Source organism: Harpia harpyja, chromosome 25, assembly GCF_026419915.1.
Source record: "Harpia harpyja isolate bHarHar1 chromosome 25, bHarHar1 primary haplotype, whole genome shotgun sequence".
Classification (NCBI taxonomy): Eukaryota; Metazoa; Chordata; class Aves; order Accipitriformes; family Accipitridae; genus Harpia; species Harpia harpyja.
In genome coordinates, this window is record NC_068964.1 from 69,555 (window position 1) to 87,681 (window position 18,127).

General features: G+C 70.2%; 2 protein-coding genes across 4 annotated transcripts; both read left to right on the forward strand.

The window, feature by feature from the left end:
* Positions 1 to 185: 185 nt before the first annotated feature.
* Positions 186 to 2,581, forward strand: ZBTB12 (zinc finger and BTB domain containing 12). 2 transcript variants are annotated; one of them, XM_052774983.1, is made up of 3 exons: positions 186 to 318; positions 525 to 959; positions 1,125 to 2,581. In XM_052774983.1, the coding sequence occupies exon 3, from the start codon at positions 1,319 to 1,321 to the stop codon at positions 2,537 to 2,539; it is 1,221 nt and encodes a 406-aa protein (XP_052630943.1). In that variant the 5' UTR covers positions 186 to 318; positions 525 to 959; positions 1,125 to 1,318; the 3' UTR covers positions 2,540 to 2,581. The 2 variants fall into 2 exon arrangements, with proteins under 2 accessions (XP_052630943.1, XP_052630942.1); XM_052774982.1 differs by having other exon boundaries at positions 525 to 2,581.
* Positions 2,582 to 3,925: 1,344 nt separating this feature from the next.
* Positions 3,926 to 16,703, forward strand: EHMT2 (euchromatic histone lysine methyltransferase 2). Of its 2 annotated transcripts, XM_052774949.1 has the most exons (28): positions 3,926 to 3,996; positions 4,242 to 4,287; positions 4,407 to 4,607; positions 5,058 to 5,338; positions 5,470 to 5,542; positions 5,764 to 5,849; positions 5,937 to 6,074; positions 6,547 to 6,687; positions 6,772 to 6,877; positions 7,225 to 7,329; positions 7,958 to 8,103; positions 8,756 to 8,899; positions 9,350 to 9,579; positions 10,059 to 10,244; positions 10,685 to 10,767; positions 10,940 to 11,046; positions 11,463 to 11,585; positions 11,663 to 11,764; positions 11,848 to 11,952; positions 12,406 to 12,560; positions 12,904 to 13,071; positions 13,628 to 13,772; positions 14,244 to 14,321; positions 14,886 to 15,001; positions 15,403 to 15,489; positions 15,940 to 16,018; positions 16,094 to 16,269; positions 16,530 to 16,703. In XM_052774949.1, the coding sequence occupies exons 1-28, from the start codon at positions 3,973 to 3,975 to the stop codon at positions 16,681 to 16,683; spliced, it is 3,585 nt and encodes a 1,194-aa protein (XP_052630909.1). In that variant the 5' UTR covers positions 3,926 to 3,972; the 3' UTR covers positions 16,684 to 16,703. The 2 variants fall into 2 exon arrangements, with proteins under 2 accessions (XP_052630909.1, XP_052630910.1); XM_052774950.1 differs by lacking the exon at positions 4,407 to 4,607 and having other exon boundaries at positions 3,941 to 3,996.
* Positions 16,704 to 18,127: the final 1,424 nt, after the last annotated feature.

The following is an 18,127-nucleotide window of genomic DNA, read 5'->3' on the forward strand; positions in this document are numbered from 1 at the left end:
CCCCTGGGGCGGACCCGCTCCCGGGGCGGGGCCATATGGGAAAACCGCGCCCCCGGGGCGGAGCCAGCCCCCCGGCCCGCCTCCGCCTCCGCTCAACATGGCGGCCCGTTGCCATGGGAACGGCCGGCGCCGCGCTGTCGCGGGCTGATGACGACCGGTGGGCGGGGCCGCGCTCCCAGAATGCCCCGGGGGAGGCGGGGAGGGGGTCGGGCCCCCCCCGGCCGTGTCCCCCCGCATCCCACAATGCCCCGCGCCGCGCCCCCTCCCCCGCCGCGGCCCCTTTAACGGCGCTGCCGCGCGCCGGCGGCGCTCGAGGCGGTAACGGCGCGCGCGGGGGGGGGCGGGGGCGGCGGCGGCCAATGGGGGCGCGGGGGGGGGCGCGGGGGGGGGGCCAATGGGGGCCCGGCCCGCGGGGACCAATGGGGGCGCGGGGGGGCCCCGCGCGGGCCAATGGGGGGGGCGGGCGGGGGCCGGTGGGGGGGCGGGGGGCGCGCGGTGACGTCAGCGCGGCCTTGTCTCCCCAGGTGGAGCCACGTGACCCCCGGCGCCCCCTCCCAGTGCTCCCAGCGACCCCTCCCCCTTCCGCCACTGCTCCCAGTGCCCCCAGTCCGTCCCGCAGTGCTCCCGGTGCCCCCAGTGCTCCCAGCAGCCCCAGCACCCCCGCCCGTTGCTCCCAGTGCCCCGTCCCAGTGCTCCCAGTAATCCCTCCTACTGCTCCTGGCCCCCTCAGTAACCCCTCCCCGTCCCCCCAGCTCTCCCTCCCAGTGCTCCCATTGTTCCGAGTCCTCCCAGTAGCCCTTCCCAGTGTTCCCAGTAACCCCTCCCAGTGCTCCCAGTCTCCTCAGTAGCCCCTCCCAGTGCTCCTCGTGCCCCCAGTAAGCCCTCCCATTGCTCCCAGTAACCCCTCCCAGTGCTCCTGGTCCCCCCACTAACCTGTCTTATTGCTCCCAGTTCCCCCAGTAACCCCTTCCAGTGCTCCCAGTGCCCCCAGTGCTCCCATTCCCCCCAGTGTTCCCTCCCCGGTGTTCCCAGTCCCTCCAGTGACACCTCCCAGTGCTCCCAGTAGCCCCTCCCAGTGTCCCCAGTCCCCGAGTAACCCTTCCCAGTGACCCCATTCACCCCAGTAGCCCCTCCCAGTGCTCCCAGTCCCCCGCCCCGTAACCCTCCCTAGTGTTCCTGGTCCCCCCAGTAACACCTCCCAGTGCCCCCGGTAACCCCTCCAGCGCTCCCAGTGCCCCCGCTAACCCCTCCCAGAGCCCCCATTACCCCCCAGTAACCCTCCCCAGCGCTCCCAGTCCCCGCCGGCGCCCCGGCCACCATGTCGTCGTGCGCGGAGGTGCTGCGTTTCCAGCTGCCGGGCCACGAGGCGGCCGCGCTGCGGAGCATGAACCGGCTGCGGGCGGAGGAGCGCTTCTGCGACGTCACCATCGTGGCGCGGAGCCTGCGCTTCCGAGGCCACCGCGTCATCCTGGCCGCCTGCTCCCCCTTCCTCCGCGACCAGTTCCTCCTCAACCCGGCGGCCGAGCTCCGCGTCTCGCTGGCCCACAGCGCCCGCGTCCTGGCCGACCTCCTCCTCTCCTGCTACACCGGCGCCCTCGAGTTCGCCGGCCGCGACCTCGTTAATTACCTGACGGCCGCCAGCTACCTGCAGATGGAGCACGTGGTGGAGCGCTGCCGCGGCGCCCTCGCCCGCTTCATCCAGCCGCCCCCCCCCGCCGGGCAGCCCCCCCTGCGCCCCCCGCCGCCCCCCAAGCCCGAGGAGGAGGAGGAGGAGGAGGAGGAGGAGGACGCCGCGCCCGACGTCTGCATCGTCAAGGTGGAGCCGGCGGCGGCGGCGGCGGCGGCGGCGGTGGGGGCGCGGCGGCGGCGGGGACCCCGCGCGTGGCCGCAGGCGGCGGCGACGGCAGCGGCGGAGGGGCCGTCGGCCCCCCCCGAGCCCCCCCGGCCCCCGCCGCTGGGGGTGGTGAAGGCGTGTTACAGCCTGGCCGAGGACGCCGAAGGCGAGGGGCTCCTCATCTTCCCCGGCGGCGGCGGCGGCGGCAGCGGGGCGGCGGAGGAGCCGGGCGGCGCCAACCCGCCGGCGGCGGCGGCATCGGCGGCGGCATCGGCGGCGGCGGCAGCGTCGGCGGCGGCGGCGGCCCCGGCGGCGGCCCCGGCGCGGTGCGGGAAGTGCGGCGAGGCCTTCCAGGGCGTGGAGAAGCTGGTGTTCCACATGCGGGCCCAGCACTTCGTCTTCATGTGCCCGCGGTGCGGGAAGCAGTTCAACCACAGCAGCAACCTCAACCGGCACATGAACGTCCACCGCGGCGTCAAGTCGCACGGCTGCGGCGTCTGCGGCAAGAGCTTCACCCAGAAGTCGACGCTGCACGACCACATGAACCTGCACAGCGGCGAGCGCCCGTACCGCTGCTCCTACTGCGACGTCCGCTTCGCCCACAAACCCGCCATCCGCCGGCACCTCAAGGAGCAGCACGGCAAGACCACCGCCGAGAACGTGCTGGAGGCCAGCGTGGCCGAGATCAACGTCCTCGTGCGCTGACGGGGCCGGGGGGGGCGGGTGGGGGGGACCCCCGGGGTCAGCTGCACCGGGTGGGGGGGGGGGGTCCTGCCCGGATGCCCGGGTCCCTCGGCGGATATTGGGGTGCGCCGGCGTTCATCTGTGGATGAGGGGGGGTCACCCCGCCGGGACGCCGGGGTTCCTCTGCGGATAAGGGGGGTGCACGGTGCCCGGACGCTGGGGTCCCCCCCAAGGACGATGGGTTCGTGGGACCCAGACGCCTGGGTCGTCCCGTCCCCCCCCGCTGCGGATAAGGGGGTGCACCCCACCTGGACGCCTGGGTCCCCCCCATGGATAAGGGGCGGGGTTTCCTCCAGCCGGACGCCTGGGTTCCCTCGTAGATAAGGCGGGGGCTCTGCCCAGACGTGTGGGTCCCCCCACGGGCACCCCACCCGGACACCCAGCTCACCCCACGGATAAAGGGGGGGTCGCCCTGACCGGACGCCATTGTTCCCCCCCCCCACCCCCAGACGCTGGGTTTGCTGGTCTTGGACGCTGGGGTCCCTCGGTGGATGTTGGGGTCCAGCCCCCCCCCTCAAAGCCGGGCTTTGTTTCCCCTCCTCCCCACCCCAGACACCTGGGTCCACTCTTTGGGGGGGGGGGGGGGGTCACGGGGGTGTCCCCCCCCAGATGCTGGGGTTCTCCCTGTAGCTTGTAGGAAAGGTCATGTGGGGTCACCCTGAGACCTGGGTCGTCTGTCCCCCCCCCGGATGCCGGCCCCCCCCCCCCCGGACGCCTGGGTTCCTCTTTAGCTTGTAGTGATGGGGGGGGGAGGAGATTTGAGGGGGGGGCTGCCCAGATGCCTGGGTCCCCACCCAGATGCCTGGGTTCTCTGTAGTGTAGGGGGGGGGGAAGGAGTGGGGGGGGGATTGGAGGGGGGGGCCCCGGGTGCCTGGGTCCCCTTTGGAGGGGGGGGGCTGGGGGGTAGGGGGTTAGAGTTGGGGGCGGGGGGGGGCCCGAATGCCTGGGTCCCCCCGGGGGGGGGGGGGGGGGCAATTGGGGATAGCGAGGGTAGGGGTTAGAGCGGAGGAGGGGGGGGCTACGTGGATGCTGGGGTCCCCTTTTGGGGGGGGTCCCCTCCCCCACTGCCACTCTTAGAGACTTTTTGTAATAAATGAGAAAAAAACCAAACCCAAACCAACAGCTGATTTTGGGTCATGGGGGGGAGCAGGTTGGGGTCCCCCCCCCCAGGGGAATAGGGGGGCCCGAGCGCCTGGAGGGGGCGTGGTCTGCGGGGTGGGGCGGAGCAAGCCTGGGTTCCGCCCCCCCGGGGGAAGACAATGCCCCCGGACGCCGAGGGAAGTGGGCGGGGCGGTGGGCGGGGCGACGGCCGCGGTCCCTTTAAGCGTGGAGCCCCGCCCTTTTCCCGCGCCGTGACGTCGGAAGCGGCGCGCGCGCGGCGGCGGCCGGCAGCGATGGAGGCGGCGGGAGGCGGCGAGGTCCGGGGGGGGGGGGACGTGAGGAGGAGGAGGAGGAGGAGGAGGAGGAGGAAGGGGGGGCACAGCGAGAACGAGGCCGGGGGGGGGGGACGACGACACCCAGGCGTCCGGGGGGAGGGAGGGAGGGGCTGCGCCGGCGCCTTTGTGCTGCGGGGGGGCGGGGGGGCGTGGCCCGGACGCCTGGGTGTCGTCCCCCCCCCGCGGACGCCTGGGTCCCCCCGCCCTCACCCCTCTCTGTCCCCCAGGACCCCCCCGGCGGGACCCTCGTGGTGGAGGCGGCGGGAGATCCCGGTGAGTGCGGGGGGGGGGGGGGGGCAGCACCCTTGACCCCCGCCTTGATCCCCCGACCCCCCCTTACGTCCCCCGACCCCCCCTTACGTCCCCCTGACCCCCATCTCCCCCCCACCCAGGGCTCCTCCCCAGCAGCCCCGCCCCCCCTGACCCCCCCCAGAGCGGGGGGACCCCCCCCAGCGTGGGGGGTGCCCCCCCCGAGGAGGAACACGGGGGGATCCAGGCGTCTGGGAGCGGCCGAGAGGGTGGGGGGGGGTCCCCCGAGGGGGAGGGGCCGCAGGGGGCCCCCCCGGCCGGTGCCAGCCCTAAGGGGCTGCCAGGTAACAGGGGGTGGGGGGGAATCCGGGGATGTATTTGGGGGTCGGGGGGGGGGTCAGAGGCGTTCTGGGAGGGTCTAGGGGTGTTTTGGGCGTGTGTGGTAGCTGTAAAGGGGGTTTGGGGGGGTCCCGGGGGGTTTAGAGGCATTTTGGGGTGGGGTCTGGGGTGTGGTTGGGGGGGCTGGGGGTGGTTGGGGGGTTCAGGGACATTCTGGGGGGCCCTAGGGGGTCTTTAGAGGCTTATGGGGGGGCCTGGGAGGTGTACTGGGGGCTCAGGGAGGGTTTTGGGGGGTGGTCGACGGTTTATGGAGGGTGTGGGAGAGTCCGGGAGGCCTAGGAAGTATTTTGGGCGTTCAGGGAGGTTTTGGGGGGGGGGAGGGTTGTCTGAGTCTGGGTTGCATCGGGGGCTTTGGGGTGTTATTTTGGGGGTGTCTCACGACCTTTTGCCCCTAGGCCACGCGACGAAGACACTGCCGGGCTCTCCAGGCCGGGGGGCGGTTGGGGGTCCCCCCCCAGCCCCCCCAAGCCGGGCCAAGATGTCCTTGACAGGGGCGGGGAAGTCCCCCCCGGGGCAGAGCCTGGCTCTGAGGCTCCTCAGCCTCCCCGGGGGGCGGCCCCCCCCGCCTGCCTCCCCCCCGGCCCCCCCGGAGCCCACCCCAGCCCCCCCCGAGCCCCCTGCCCGCCCCAAGGTCCACCGGGCCCGCAAGACCATGGCCAAGCCCAGCAACGGACAGGTGGGGGGCCTGGATGCCTGGGTCCTTTGTGGGTGGGTGGCGGTGTCCCCCCCCCGATGCCTGTGTCGTCGTCCCCCCCCCCCGATGCCTGGGTTCCCCCTGGACGCCTGGGTCCCTTCCATGCCCCGCAGGTCCCCGAGAAGCGGGTGTCGGAGATGCTGCACTTCAGGGTTTCGGATGAGCTGCGCAGCATCGAAGAGCCTGGTGGGTCTTAGGGTGGGGGGGGTGAGGTGGGGTGGGGTACTGGGGGGCTGGGGGAGCCCCTGGGGGGGGAACTGAGGGGGTCCTGGGGGTCCTAGGAGCAGGAATGGGGAGTTTGAGAGGTCATGGGGCAGGTTGGGGAGCAGTGAGAGGGTTTGGCGGGGCAGTTGCGGGGCTGGGGGGTCACCCCTGACCCCCGAATCCCCTTACCCCCCCCCCCCCAGAGCCCCCCAAACGCCCCAAGCTGGACTACGGCCCCGAGGGGCTGCACAAACGGCTGCAGAGACCCAGCCCCCGTGCCAGCACCGAGGTATGCCCGCACACCGGGGTCCCCCCTGCCCCCCCACCCCGGATGCTTGGGTCCCCCTGAGTCCCCCCTGCACCCCCCTCCCATCAGATCACAGTGACAGAGGAGATGGCTGCCCCCCCCCGCGGCACCCGCCCCAGTGACGACTGGGACAGTGAAGGCGGCGGCAGCTTCTCCCTTTTCTACGACGGCTTCAGTGTGGACGGGCATGGGGACTCGGACAGCAAGGTGGGACTGGGGGGGGGGGGGGGTCACTGGGAGGGACTGGGAGGTCACTGGGAGGCACTGGAGGGTCACTGGGAGGGACTGGAGAGCTCTGGGGCAGCCCGGGGGGGACTTGGGGGTTGTTGAGAGATGATGGGTTAATGCTAGGAGGTCAGTGGGAGGGACTGGGGGGCTCTGGGGCAGCCTTGGGGGGGGACTTGGGGGGCATAGACACATGGTGCAACTTACTGGAACATACTGGGGAAGGCACTGGTTGAGGCTGGGGGCTTACTGGGAGGACTGGGGAGCACTGGAGGGGCAATGCAGCGTATGGGGGAGTCATTGCTGGGTACTGGGGCGTCCCTGGTGGAACTGGGAGAGACGGGGGGGGTGGGCATCGGAGCAGCCTGGGATCAGCGTGGGGAGCTGGGGTGTCACTGGGAGGCACTGGGGGGGCTCCCGGACGCCTGGGTTCACACGGCGGGGGGGGTGTCAGTCGGAGGGCGAGGGGGCCGGCGAGGCGCTGAGCGAGGAGGATGAAGAGGAGGAAGATGAGGAGGATGAAGAGGAGGAGGAGGAGGAGGAGGACGAGGAAGAAGAGGAGGAGGATGAGGAGTCGGGCAACGCCTCGGACCGGGTGAGGCGCACCGGGGGCTGCGGGGTGGGGGGTCAGGGGAGGTTTGGGGACGCCCTGACGGAGTGTGCGTGTGTCGCCCCGCAGAGTGCCTCCAGCGCCCGGCGCAGGGCCCGGCGCCGCTGGAAGGAGAGTCCTTGGCTGAAACCGGCGCGGAAGCGCAAGCGGAAGGACCCCCGGGCCAAGGAGAGAGGTGGGGGCACCCCGGGGTGGGGGGTGTCGGGGAGGGGTGTGTTATGAGCCTCGGGACTCGTAAATTGGAGAGGGGGACCCCCAAAACTGATAAATTTGTGGGGCGGGGGCCTTGAAACTCGTATGTTGGGGAGGGGGGAGGCTTGACATGGGGAAATGGGGAATGAGGGAGGCCCAAACTGGAGGACTTGGGGAGGGGGGACTCCTGAAATGGGGGGGGGCTTAAGGTGGTGATGTCGGCCAAGGGGGGGGCCCCAACACACACGAATGTGGTGTGGGCAGCCTTGAAGGGGTGACTGAGGGGGGGCGTGGCCCCTGGCCCTGCCCTGACCCCTCCCTCCCCTCCAGGGGTGCCCGGAGCCCCCCCCGGGGCCCCCCCCAGCGAATACACCGAGGTGCCCCTGGGCTGCCTGCAGCTGCCGGGGGGCGGAGCCCTCTCCCCGCAGCCCCCAGGTGAGGCCACGCCCCTTCCCTGGCCACGCCCCTGCCAGTCACGGCTCTCACAGGCTGTCTGGCCACGCCCACAGCACCACTCCTGGGGCCCAGCCACCCCTCCTGGTCCTAGACCACGCCCCCATCCGACACTGGCTCCACCCCCAGATGCAGTCCCATGCTGCTCTACAGCCTCTCCTGCGGCCCCGCCCCGGTCCTAGTTGATGCCCCCGCCCTAGCCCACGCCCCCACCCTCCGAGGCCCCGCCCCCAGGTGCAGTCCCAGTCCCTGCCATCCCCTTGCTGCCCTGCCCCGGTCCTAGACCACGCCCCCATCATCTGAGGCCCCGCCCCCAGGCAGAGTCCCAGCCCAGTCCCTGCCCCGAGGCCCCGCCCCCACCTCTCCGAGGTCCTGCCCCCGGGCGCTGTCCCCCTTCGCGGCCCTGCTGCCCATAGACCCTGCCCTCCGAGACCCCGCCCCTAGGAGCTGTCCCCTCCCCTCGCGGCCCCGCCCCCCGCTCCCAGACCACGCCACCACCCTCTTAAGCCCCACCCCATGGACCCCGCCCCAGGCGCTGTCCCCTCCACTCGCGGCCCCGCCCACGCCCCCACCCCGAGGCCCCGCCCCTCACGGAGCGCCCCCCCCGCAGGGCCGGCGGGGGCGCTGGGGGGGCTGGAGGCGGAGCGGTTCGAGGAGCTGCCCCTCTGCTCCTGCCGCATGGAGGCCCCCAAGGTGGAGCGGGGGGGCGAGGGGGCGCGGGGGCTCTGCATGGCCACCGAGAGCGTCGACGGGCAGGTGGGGGCCGGGGGGGGACCCGGGGGTGTGGGGGGACCCGGGGGTGGGGAGAGGGTGTGGGCCGGGGGGGGACGGACCTGGGTGTGGGGAGAGGGTGGGGGCCGGGGGGGGACCCGGGGGTGTGGGGGGATCCGGGGGTGGGGAGAGGGTGCGGGCCGGGGGGGGACGGACCTGGGTGTGGGGAGAGGGTGGGGGCCGTGGGGGGACCCGGGCATCTGGGGGGACCCGGGGGTGGGGAGAGGGTGGGGGCCGGGGGGGGACCCGGGGGTGTGGGGGGACCTGGGCATCTGGGGGGACCCGGGGGTGGGGAGAGGGTGGGGGCCGGGGGGGGACCCGGGGGTGTGGGGGGACCTGGGCATCTGGGGGGACCCGGGGGTGGGGAGAGGATGGGGGCCGGGGAGGGACCCGGGGGTGTGGGGGGACCCAGGCATGCAGGAGGGAGGAGGGGAGCCCCAGTGTTTTGGGGGGTGGCCCCGGCATCTGGGGGGGGGGACTCGGGTGTGCATGGGGGGGTGGGAGTACCCAAGCGTTTGCGGGAGAGACCCAGGCACCCTGGTGACCCAGCAGGAGTGGTGGGGGTCCCCAGATGAGATCAGGGTGGCAGGACCCCCCCACCCCCCCAGCACTGACCCCCCCCGGCCCCCCCCCCCAGCTGAGCGGCTGCGGCAGCAGCATCCTGAAGCGGGAGACGATGCGCCCGTCCAGCCGCGTGCCCCTGATGGTGCTGTGCGAGAGCCACCGCGCCCGCATGGTCAAGCACCACTGCTGCCCCGGCTGCGGCTACTTCTGCACCGCCGTGAGTGGGGGGGTCCCCAAGACTTGGGGGGGGTGTCACACAGCCCGGGGGGGGGCACAGGGACCCCCCACAGGCACTACTGCTTCCCCCGGCTGCGGCTACTTCTGCACTGCTGTGAGTGGCAGGGGGGCGTCCAGGGAGACCCTTAGGGGACTCCTGTGCCCCCCCCGGGGGACATTCCTGGAGTGCCATCCCAACGTCCAGATTGGGGCTGGGCCCCCAGGACCCCCTGTGCCCCCCTTGGAGGCCCCTAGGACACCTTGGGGACCCCCCAGGACCTCCTTGGGGACCCCTGACCCACCGGTGCCCCCCCAGGGGATGTTCCTGGAGTGCCACCCTGACGTGTGGATTGGGGCTGGGGCCCCCAGGACCCCCTGTACCCCCCCGTATATGCCCTTGGGGACCCCCTAGGACTCCTTGGGGACCCTCTGACCCCCCCGTGCCCCCCAGGGGACGTTCCTGGAGTGCCACCCCGACGTGCGGATCGGGCACCGGTTCCACCGGGGCTGCGTCTCGCAGCTCAACGGGATGATTTTCTGCCCCCACTGCGGGGAAGACGCCTCCGAAGCCCAGGAGGTGACGCTGCCCCGCACCGAGGGGGCCCCCCCAGCCCCTGCCACCGCCCCCCCCGAGCCCCGACGCCGCGCCCCGGCCCCCCGCACCGACGCCCCCACCCCCAGGTATGGGATGCGGGAGTTTGGGGGGGGGGTATGAAGAGGTTTTGGGGGGGCTTGGGGGGTTTTAGGGTCACCTGGGGGGGTACAGAGGGGTTTGGGGGTATCTGGGAAAGGGGACACAGGAGTTTGGGGGGCTTTGGGGGGTTTAGGGTTGGAGGGGTTGGAGAGGTATACAGGGGTTTAAGCGACTCTTGAGGGGGCTCTGGGGGGCTGTGAAGGGGCCTGGGGGGGCTCTGGGGGTACACAGGGGTTTGGGGGGGTCTTGGGGGACATCTGGGGGGTACACAGGGGTGCAAGGAGCCTGAGGGTGCTTGGGGGGTATGTCTTAAAAAAGTTTGGGGGGCTTAAAGGGGTGGGGGGGGCTGCGTAGGGGTCTGGGGGCATCTCAGGGGGTGTTTGGGGGTGAAGGGACTTAAGGGGTTTGGGGGGGGGGGGCCCAGGGGTGCCTCAGCCCCCCTGACACCCCCCCAACCCCCCCCCAGCGCACGGATGCGGGGGCAGGGCGAGGGCCGGGCACCCCCCCCGGACCCCCGGGCCGAGCCCATCGACAGCTCGGGGGGGCCGACGCTGGCCCTGCCCTCGGGGGGGGCCCTCTCGGCCCGGGGGCTGGCGCCGGGGCCCGCCCGCGACCTGCTGGAGAAGGCGCTGGTGGGGCAGGAGGCTGAGAGGTGGGTGCCCCCCCCCACCCCCCCGGGATCCCCAATCCCCCTGGGAACTCCCAAACCTTCCTGAGCCCCCCCCGAGCATGCCCAGCCTTTCCTGAGTCCTCTGAGCCCCCAACCCCTCCTGACCCCCCCAAGCCCCCCAAACCTATTCTGAACCCCCCAGCCCTTTCTGAGCCCCCCTTGTGCCCCCCACCCCCCCCCCAAACTCCCCCTCTCGGGGGTCCCCTGGTGCCAGGTTCCCCCAACCTCCTAGTTCCCCCATATGGCGTCTCCCAGTGCTCCCAGTACCCCCAGTGCAGGGTCCCCCTGACACCCAGTGCCCCTGTATGGGGTCCTCCCAGTACCCCCAGTGCAGGGTCCCCCTGACACCCAGTGCTTCCCAGTACCCCAATGTGGGGTCCCCCAGCCTCCCAGTGCTCCCAGTACCCCCAGTACCTCCGCAGGCGGAAGAAGCTGCGGTTCCACCCCCGGCAGCTCTACGTCTCCGTCAAGCAAGGAGAACTGCAGAAAGTCGTCCTCATGCTGCGTGAGTGGGGGTCCGGGGGGGGCCCTGGAGCCCCCTGAGTGTCCCTCACGGACTGGGGGTGCCTGCAGGGTCCCGGGAGGACTTTGGGGTGTCCTCAGGGGCGTTGGGTTGTCCCAGCGCCCCGGGGGGTCCTCACACCCTCCCCTGACTGCCCCCCCCCTCGCCCCCCCAGTGGACAACCTGGACCCCAACTTCCAGAGCGATGCTCAGAGCAAGCGCACCCCCCTGCACGCGGCAGCGCAGAAGGGGTACCTCGAAATCTGCCACCTCCTGCTGCAGGTGGGCTGGGGGGGGTCCCAGGGGGCACCTCAAAATCTGCCATCTCCTGCTGCAGGTTTGGGGGTCTCTGGGGGTCAGGGACATTTAGGGGGGGCTCCAGGGTGCCCTAGGTGGATTTGGGGGGCCCCTGGGGGGTCTTTGGGGATTGCTGGGGCACAGGGCGGGGAGGGCTCTGGAGATCCCTGGGGATCCTTGGGGTGCTGGGGGGGTCCCTGGGTGTCCCTGGGGGTGCTGGGGGGGGGTGCTGAGGGTCAAGAGCGTCCTGGGGGGGTCTCTGGGATGTGCTGGAGGGGCCATGGGACTCTTATAGGGCTTCTTGGAGGTCCACCACCTCCTGGTGCAGGTGAGGGTCCCGGGGGGGGTCCTCGGGGCTCAGGGGGGGTCTGGGGTGTCCCTGACACCCCCCCCCCCCCAAGGCGGGCGCCAACATCAACGCGACGGACAAGCTGCGCCGGACGCCGCTGATGGAGGCGGTGGCCAACAACCACGTGGAGGCGGCGCGGTACATGGTGCGGCGGGGCGGCTGCGTCTACAGCAAGGTGGGTGATGATGTCACACCCCCTCCCCGCTGACGTCGTCACCACCCTTTGCTGATGTCATCGCCCCCACCCCCCAGGAGGAGGACGGCTCCACCTGCCTCCACCACGCCGCCAAGAACGGCAACCTGGAGATGGTCGACCTGCTGCTCTCCACCGGGCAGGTGGACGTCAACGCCCAGGTGGGACCCTGGTGTCCGGGGGGGCTATGGGGGGACCCCGGCGTCCGGGTGACACTGACCCCCCCTCGCCTTGCCCTTCCCAGGACAACGGGGGTTGGACCCCCATCATCTGGGCGGCCGAGCACAAGCACATCGAGGTCATTCGCCGGCTGCTGACACGTGGCGCCGATGTCACTCTCACCGACAACGTGAGTCCCCCCCGCAGCGGTTTCGAGGCCCCCCCCCGATGCTTTTGAGGCTCCTCTGGGGCTGTTTCAAGACCCCCTGGTCACCACAGAGGGTGGTTTTGAGGGCCCCCAGGGTGATTTCAAAGCCCCACTGCTTTCAAAGTCCTTTCTAATGGCGGTTTTGGAGTCGCCATCCCTACTGGGGGCGGTTTCGAGGCCTCCCTGGTCTCTCCTAGGATGGTTTCAAGACCCCCCCCATCCCCTTTGGGGCAGTTTTAAGCTCCCCCCATCCCTACCAAGGGTGGTTTCGAGGGTCCCCCCAGGCTAATTCCCCCCTCCTGGGGCAGTTTTGAGGACCCAGAGGCTGGTTTTGCCCCCCCAGGAGGTGGGTTTCGCCTCTGGGGGGTGGTGGGTTTTGCCCCGGGGTGGGGGGGGGGCAGGTTCCTGATGGACGGTGCCCCCTGCCACGGGCAGGAGGAGAACATCTGCCTGCACTGGGCCTCCTTCACGGGCAGCGCGGAGATCGCCGAGGTGCTGCTGAACGCCCAGTGCGACCTGCACGCCGTCAACTTCCACGGGGACACCCCCCTCCACATCGCCGCCCGCGAGAGCTACCACGACTGCGTCATGTAAGGGGGGGCTGCGGGGGGGGCTGGGGGCACCCCGATGCCTGGGTTCTATGGGGGGCATGAGATGCCTGGATCTCTGGGTCCACGGGGGAACAGGAGGTCTGGGGGGGGACCCCTGAGTCATTGGGGGGGGATCAGGGGGTCTATGGGGGGGAGCTGGATGCCTGGGTCCTTGGGGGGGGATCGGGGGGGGGGGAAAGGGCACCTGGGTGCTGATCCATAGGGTGGGAGATGCTTGGATGCCTGGGTTCCCTGGGGCGGGGGACGCCTGGGTCCCCAGGGTGTGGGGGGCTCTGGGGGGGTGTTTCAGGGGTGGGGGGTGACCCGTCGCCTGCTGCCGCAGCCTGTTCCTGTCGCGGGGGGCCGACCCCGAGGTGCGGAACAAGGAGGGGGACTCGCCGCTGGACCTGACGCTGGAGCACTCGGAGGTGTGGGTGGCCCTGCAGCTCAACCGCAAGCTGCGGCAGGGGGCTGCGGGGAGACCCCTCCACACCGAGCGCATCATCAGCCGGTAATGGGGGGGTCCTGGCGGGGTTTGGGGGTCCCTGGGGGACTGGGGGGTCCCGGGAGTCCAGGGGGTCTTGGGGGGGTCCCGCAGCACGGAAGGGCACCCGCTGCGCAGCAAGTGTCATGAAGGAGTTTGGGGGCGAGTCGTGGGGGGGTGGTTTGGGGGTCCCTGGAGGGTTTTGGGGGTCCCAGGGATCCCAGAGCACTCGCTGTACACCAAGTGCATCATTAGCTGATATGAGGGGATCTGGGGGGGGCGTGGGGAGGTCAGGGGGGTTGCAGGGGGTAACTCCTGCTACACATCGAGTGCATCATCAGCTGGTATGGGGGTTCTTCGGAAGGGTTTGGGGGGTCTGGGAGGGGCTTGGGGGGTCTTAGGAGGGGTTTGAGGGGGTCCCAGGGTGGTCCTGGGGTTCCCGCCACGCACTGAGCACATCACCACCCCCAGGGGGTCCTGCAGGGATTTGGGGCTTCTGGCAGGGTTTGAGGGAGCTCGGGGGGGTGCCGGGGGGTTGGGGGCACCCACCCCAGCCCCCCTTGCCCGTGCCCCCCCACCCCAGGGACGTGGCACGGGGCTACGAGAACGTGCCCATCCCCTGCGTCAACGGGGTGGACGAGGAGCCCTGTCCCGACGACTACAAGTACATCGCCGAGAACTGCGAGACCTCCACCATGAACATCGACCACAACATCACCCACCTCCAGGTGGGCCGGGGGGGGCCTGGGGGCCCAGGACTGCTGCTTGGGGGGGGGGAATGCTGCTTTTGGGGGGCAGGGAAGCGCTGTTAGGGTGAAAAAGGGAGGGTTTGGGGGGTAAAGCTGCTGCTGGGTGGGGCAAGAGCCACCTTGTGGGGGGAAAACTGCTTTTGGGGTGCAAAGCCACTGCTTTGGGGGGGGCAAAGCTGCTGCTGGTGGGGGGAGGAAGAACCTCAGGGGGGAGAAACTGCTGCTTTTTGCTGGGGGGAAATGTTGGTTTTGGAGAGAAAAAATGCCAACTTCGGGGTGTAAACTCCCTGCCTTGGGGGGCAGCAGCATTTTGGGGTGCAGAATGGCTTGGGGGGGCACGCCTCCTGCTCAGGGGGTGCGAGCCCCATGCTGGGGGGGTGGGGGGCGTGCAGGATGGCTGCCTGGGGTCTTGGGGTGCACCTGATCTCGCCCCCCCCGCACCCCCCCCAGCACTGCACGTGCCAGGACGACTGCTCCTCCAGCAACTGCCTCTGCGGGCAGCTCAGCATCCGCTGCTGGTACGATAAGGTGAGGGGGGGACCCCCAAAACCCCGCCGCGTCTGGGGGGGTCCTCAAAACTGCCATTACAGCTTGGGGGCCCCCCAGACACTGTTACTGCATCACGGGAGCCCCTCAAAACTCCCGTTGGGAAGCCCATTGCAACACTCCTGGTTTTCTAGGGAGTTCCCCCAAACCACTGAGCTCCCCCTCAGAACCACTGTTGTATCCCAGGGAGCCCCTCGAAACCATCGTTGTATCCTTGTGGGAGTCTTGAAACTGTCGTTGCACCAGGGTCATCATCCCCCCCGAAACTGTCCTTGCATCCAAGGGAGCCCCTCAAACCTGCTGTTGCGTTTTAGGGACCCCCTGCCTTGCTCTTTAGGGAGTCCCTCGAAACCACCCCTGGGTCTTGGGGGGGGGGCCTTAGAACTGCCATCACACCTGGGGGGGCCCTTAAAACCACCATTGCACTGCAGGGAGCCTTTGAAACTGTGGCTGTGACCCCAGGAGCCTCTGTCTGGGACCCCCCCCCCCCCATTGCAGGGGACCCCAGTGACATACACCCCCCCCCCCCCATTCACCCCCCCCCAGGACGGGAGGCTGCTGCAGGAGTTCAACAAGATCGAGCCCCCCCTGATCTTCGAGTGCAACCAGGCCTGCACGTGCTGGCGCAGCTGCAAGAACCGGGTGGTGCAGAGCGGCATCAAGTGCGCCCCAAAAACCCCCAAAACCCTTCAACCCCAGACCCCCCCCCAACCCCTGAACACCTCCCCAAAACCCCTCTGTGCCCCAAAACACCTTGATTGTGCCCTAAAACCCCCATCTGTGCCCAAAACCTGCACCCCCCAAAACCTGGCTGCACCCCAAACCCCCCTCCCTGACCCCAACATTCCTTTCTTTAGCACCCAGCCTGCCCCCACACCCCCTCATCCCCCCCAGCTGCTCCCCACCTATGCCCTAAACCCCCTCCTTTGCCCCCCAAAACCTCACGACTGCACCCAATCCCCTGTACCCCAAAACCCTGTGCCCCCCCCCCGCCCAGATCCCCCCAAACCAGGGGTGATTCCCCCCCCCCGCACCCCCCCAACCACTGCCTTCCCCCCCTCAGAGTCCGGCTCCAGCTCTACCGGACGGCGAAGATGGGGTGGGGGGTGCGGGCGCTGCAGGCCATCCCCCCCGGCACCTTCATCTGCGAGTGAGGGGGGTCCCCCACAAGGGGGAGGGGCTGGGGGTGCATCCCTCCGTCCTGGGGGGGTGTCCCTGAGGGGGCCTCATCACTGGTTGGGGGGGTCCATGAGGGGGCTTATTGGTTTGGGGGATTTGGGGGGGGGCTTTTGTTACTGGTTTGGGGGTCACTGGGGGCGACTTGGGGGCTCCTGCGGGCTTGGGGGGGTCTCATGCCTGGTTTGGGGGGGATTTGGGGGATCCTCTGCGTTTTGGGGGGCACTGGGGGGGTTCTCACTCCTGGTTGGGGGGGGGAATTCCTGGGGGTTTGGGGATACTTGGGGGGGTCTCAGTCCTGGTTGGGGGATCCCTGGGGGTGTGGGGGCAGAGGGGGGTTCTCCTGGGTTCTGGGAGTCCCTGAGGAGTCTTGGGGGGTTGTGGGTCCCCAGGGAGCCCTCACCCCCCCCCCGTACCCCCCCAGGTACGTGGGGGAGCTGATCTCGGACGCGGAGGCCGATGTGCGGGAGGACGATTCCTACCTCTTCGACCTGGACAACAAGGTTTGGGGGGGAAACGGGGGGAGCCCCAGCACCGGGGATGGGGGGGCAGGCTATCGTGACGCTCTGTCGCGACAGGACGGGGAGGTGTACTGCATCGACGCCCGGTACTACGGCAACGTCAGCCGCTTCATCAACCACCTCTGCGACCCCAACATCATCCCGGTGCGGGTGTTCATGCTGCACCAGGACCTGCGCTTCCCCCGCATCGCCTTCTTCAGCAGCCGCGCCATCCGCCCCGGCGAGGAGCTGGGGTGCGCGGGGGGGCGGGGGGCAGAGGCGGTCTGGGGGGCAGATCTGGGGGGAGAGGGGTACGGGGGGCTGGGGGACACGTAGGGAACGCTGGGGGGGGCAGATGGGGGGACAGATTGGGTGATGGGGTGCAAATAGATGGGGCCGGGGGGCAGGTACAGGGGTGGGGGCTAGCTGGGCGTCATTGCGGGGTGCTGGGGGGTACCTGTGGGGTCTGGGGGCAGCTGTGGGGTGACAGAGCACCCCCCCCCGCCCCCCCCAGGTTCGACTACGGGGACCGGTTCTGGGACATCAAGAGCAAATACTTCCCCTGCCAGTGCGGCTCCGAGAAGTGCAAACACTCGGCTGAGGCCGGGGGGGGGCGCGGGGATCCCCCCGAGCTGCTGCCCCCTCTCCTGGCCCTGCCCCCACCCTGAGCCCCCTGAACCACTGCCCCCCCCCCCCCCGGGACCCCCCCAGCCCGCTGCCCCTCCCCCGAACCCTCTCCAGGGGACCCCCCCCAACCTGTTGCCCCCCCCCCAAGCCCCCCCCATCCTCTGCCCTGGGGGGGCACCCCCCTGTGTGTCCCCCATGTCCCTGCCCCCCCCCCCCCCCATTTCTTTCACACCGTCCAGTTGAGTGAAACCAATAAAGAGCCAGAGCTGAGCCCGAGATACGGGGGGGGACACGGGGGGGGGATGACACACGACACATGGGGGACACACGGGTCATGGGGACATGAGGGGGGGGACTTGGGGGGAGATGTGGGGGTACAGGAGATGGGGGGGACATGGGGATGCAGGTCATGGGGGGGCTCGGGGGTGACTGGGGATATGGGGACCCAGGTCATGGGGGGCTGGGGGGGGTTGTCACAGGGGCCACCTGGGGACACAGGGGTGGGGCCCGGGTGGGCGGGGCCTGGCACACCTGTGCAGGTGTGGAGCAGAGCCCCCATACTGCCCCATAGCCCCCCCTTATAGCCCCCCATACCCATCCCCCCCCAGCGAAGAGGTCATGGGGGGGGGGAGGACCCCGAGCAGTGGGAGCAGGTGTAGGGTCCGCACACCGGGGTGCCCAAAGGCAGCAGAGGCTTGTTTTGGGGGGGGTTGGAAGTGCTTTATTGGCTGCGGCCCCCCCTGAAACGCCAGGGCCCCCTTGGGCCAGTCTGGGGGGGCCCCCCCGTGTACCCCTCCCACTGCACCATAGGGCAGGGGTGCCTGCCCCAAGTCCCTGAGTCTGGGTGGGGGAACCCAGGCAGAGAAGGGTTAATGGGGGGGACCCCACAGCGAGGCCCTCTCCCAGCCCCCTATAGGGTCCCAGAGCCCCCCCCCAGCCCTAATACTGACCCAGAGCCCCCCCCATAGGCCCCATGTGTGAGCTCAGCCCCCCCCCCCCGATCCCTATAGAGCCCCACACCAGAGCCTAATACTGCCCTATAGCCCCCTATGGGGTCCTATAGCCCTCCCTATATGGACCTGGGCCCCTCCCACACCCCTATAGGGTCCCACAGCCCCTATACAGCCCCCTCTTTATGGCTCCTTAATCCCGCCCCATAGACCCCCGTAACCTCATCCCAGCCCCTTATAGAGCCCCACAGACCCCCCCATAGGACCTTTTAGCCCCATGCCTCCCCAGGGCCCCACCCCAGACCCCCACCCCACCCTACAATCCCTCTATGTGCTGCTGTAGCCCTAACCTGACCCCTATGCAGCCCCACAGCCCCCCTGGATACTCCCATAACCCACACTGAGACCCTGTACAGCCCTAGGCCCCCCTATACAGCCTCACAACCCCACCCCTGACCCCTACAGAGCCCCATAGCCCCCCTATACGGCCCCATAAGCCCACCCCTGACCCCTCCAGAGCCCCATAGCCCCCCAT

Bases quoted from the DNA above. Each gene is read 5' to 3' on its own strand.
- ZBTB12 (XM_052774982.1), top strand. From the start codon at position 1,319: ATGTCGTCGTGCGCGGAGGTGCTGCGTTTCCAGCTGCCGGGCCACGAG.
- EHMT2 (XM_052774949.1), top strand. From the start codon at position 3,973: ATGGAGGCGGCGGGAGGCGGCGAG. The intron at 10,245-10,684 runs GTGGGTGCCCCC...GTACCTCCGCAG, and splicing joins GTGGGGCAGGAGGCTGAGAG to GCGGAAGAAGCTGCGGTTCC. The intron at 13,773-14,243 runs GTGGGCCGGGGG...CACCCCCCCCAG, and splicing joins ACAACATCACCCACCTCCAG to CACTGCACGTGCCAGGACGA.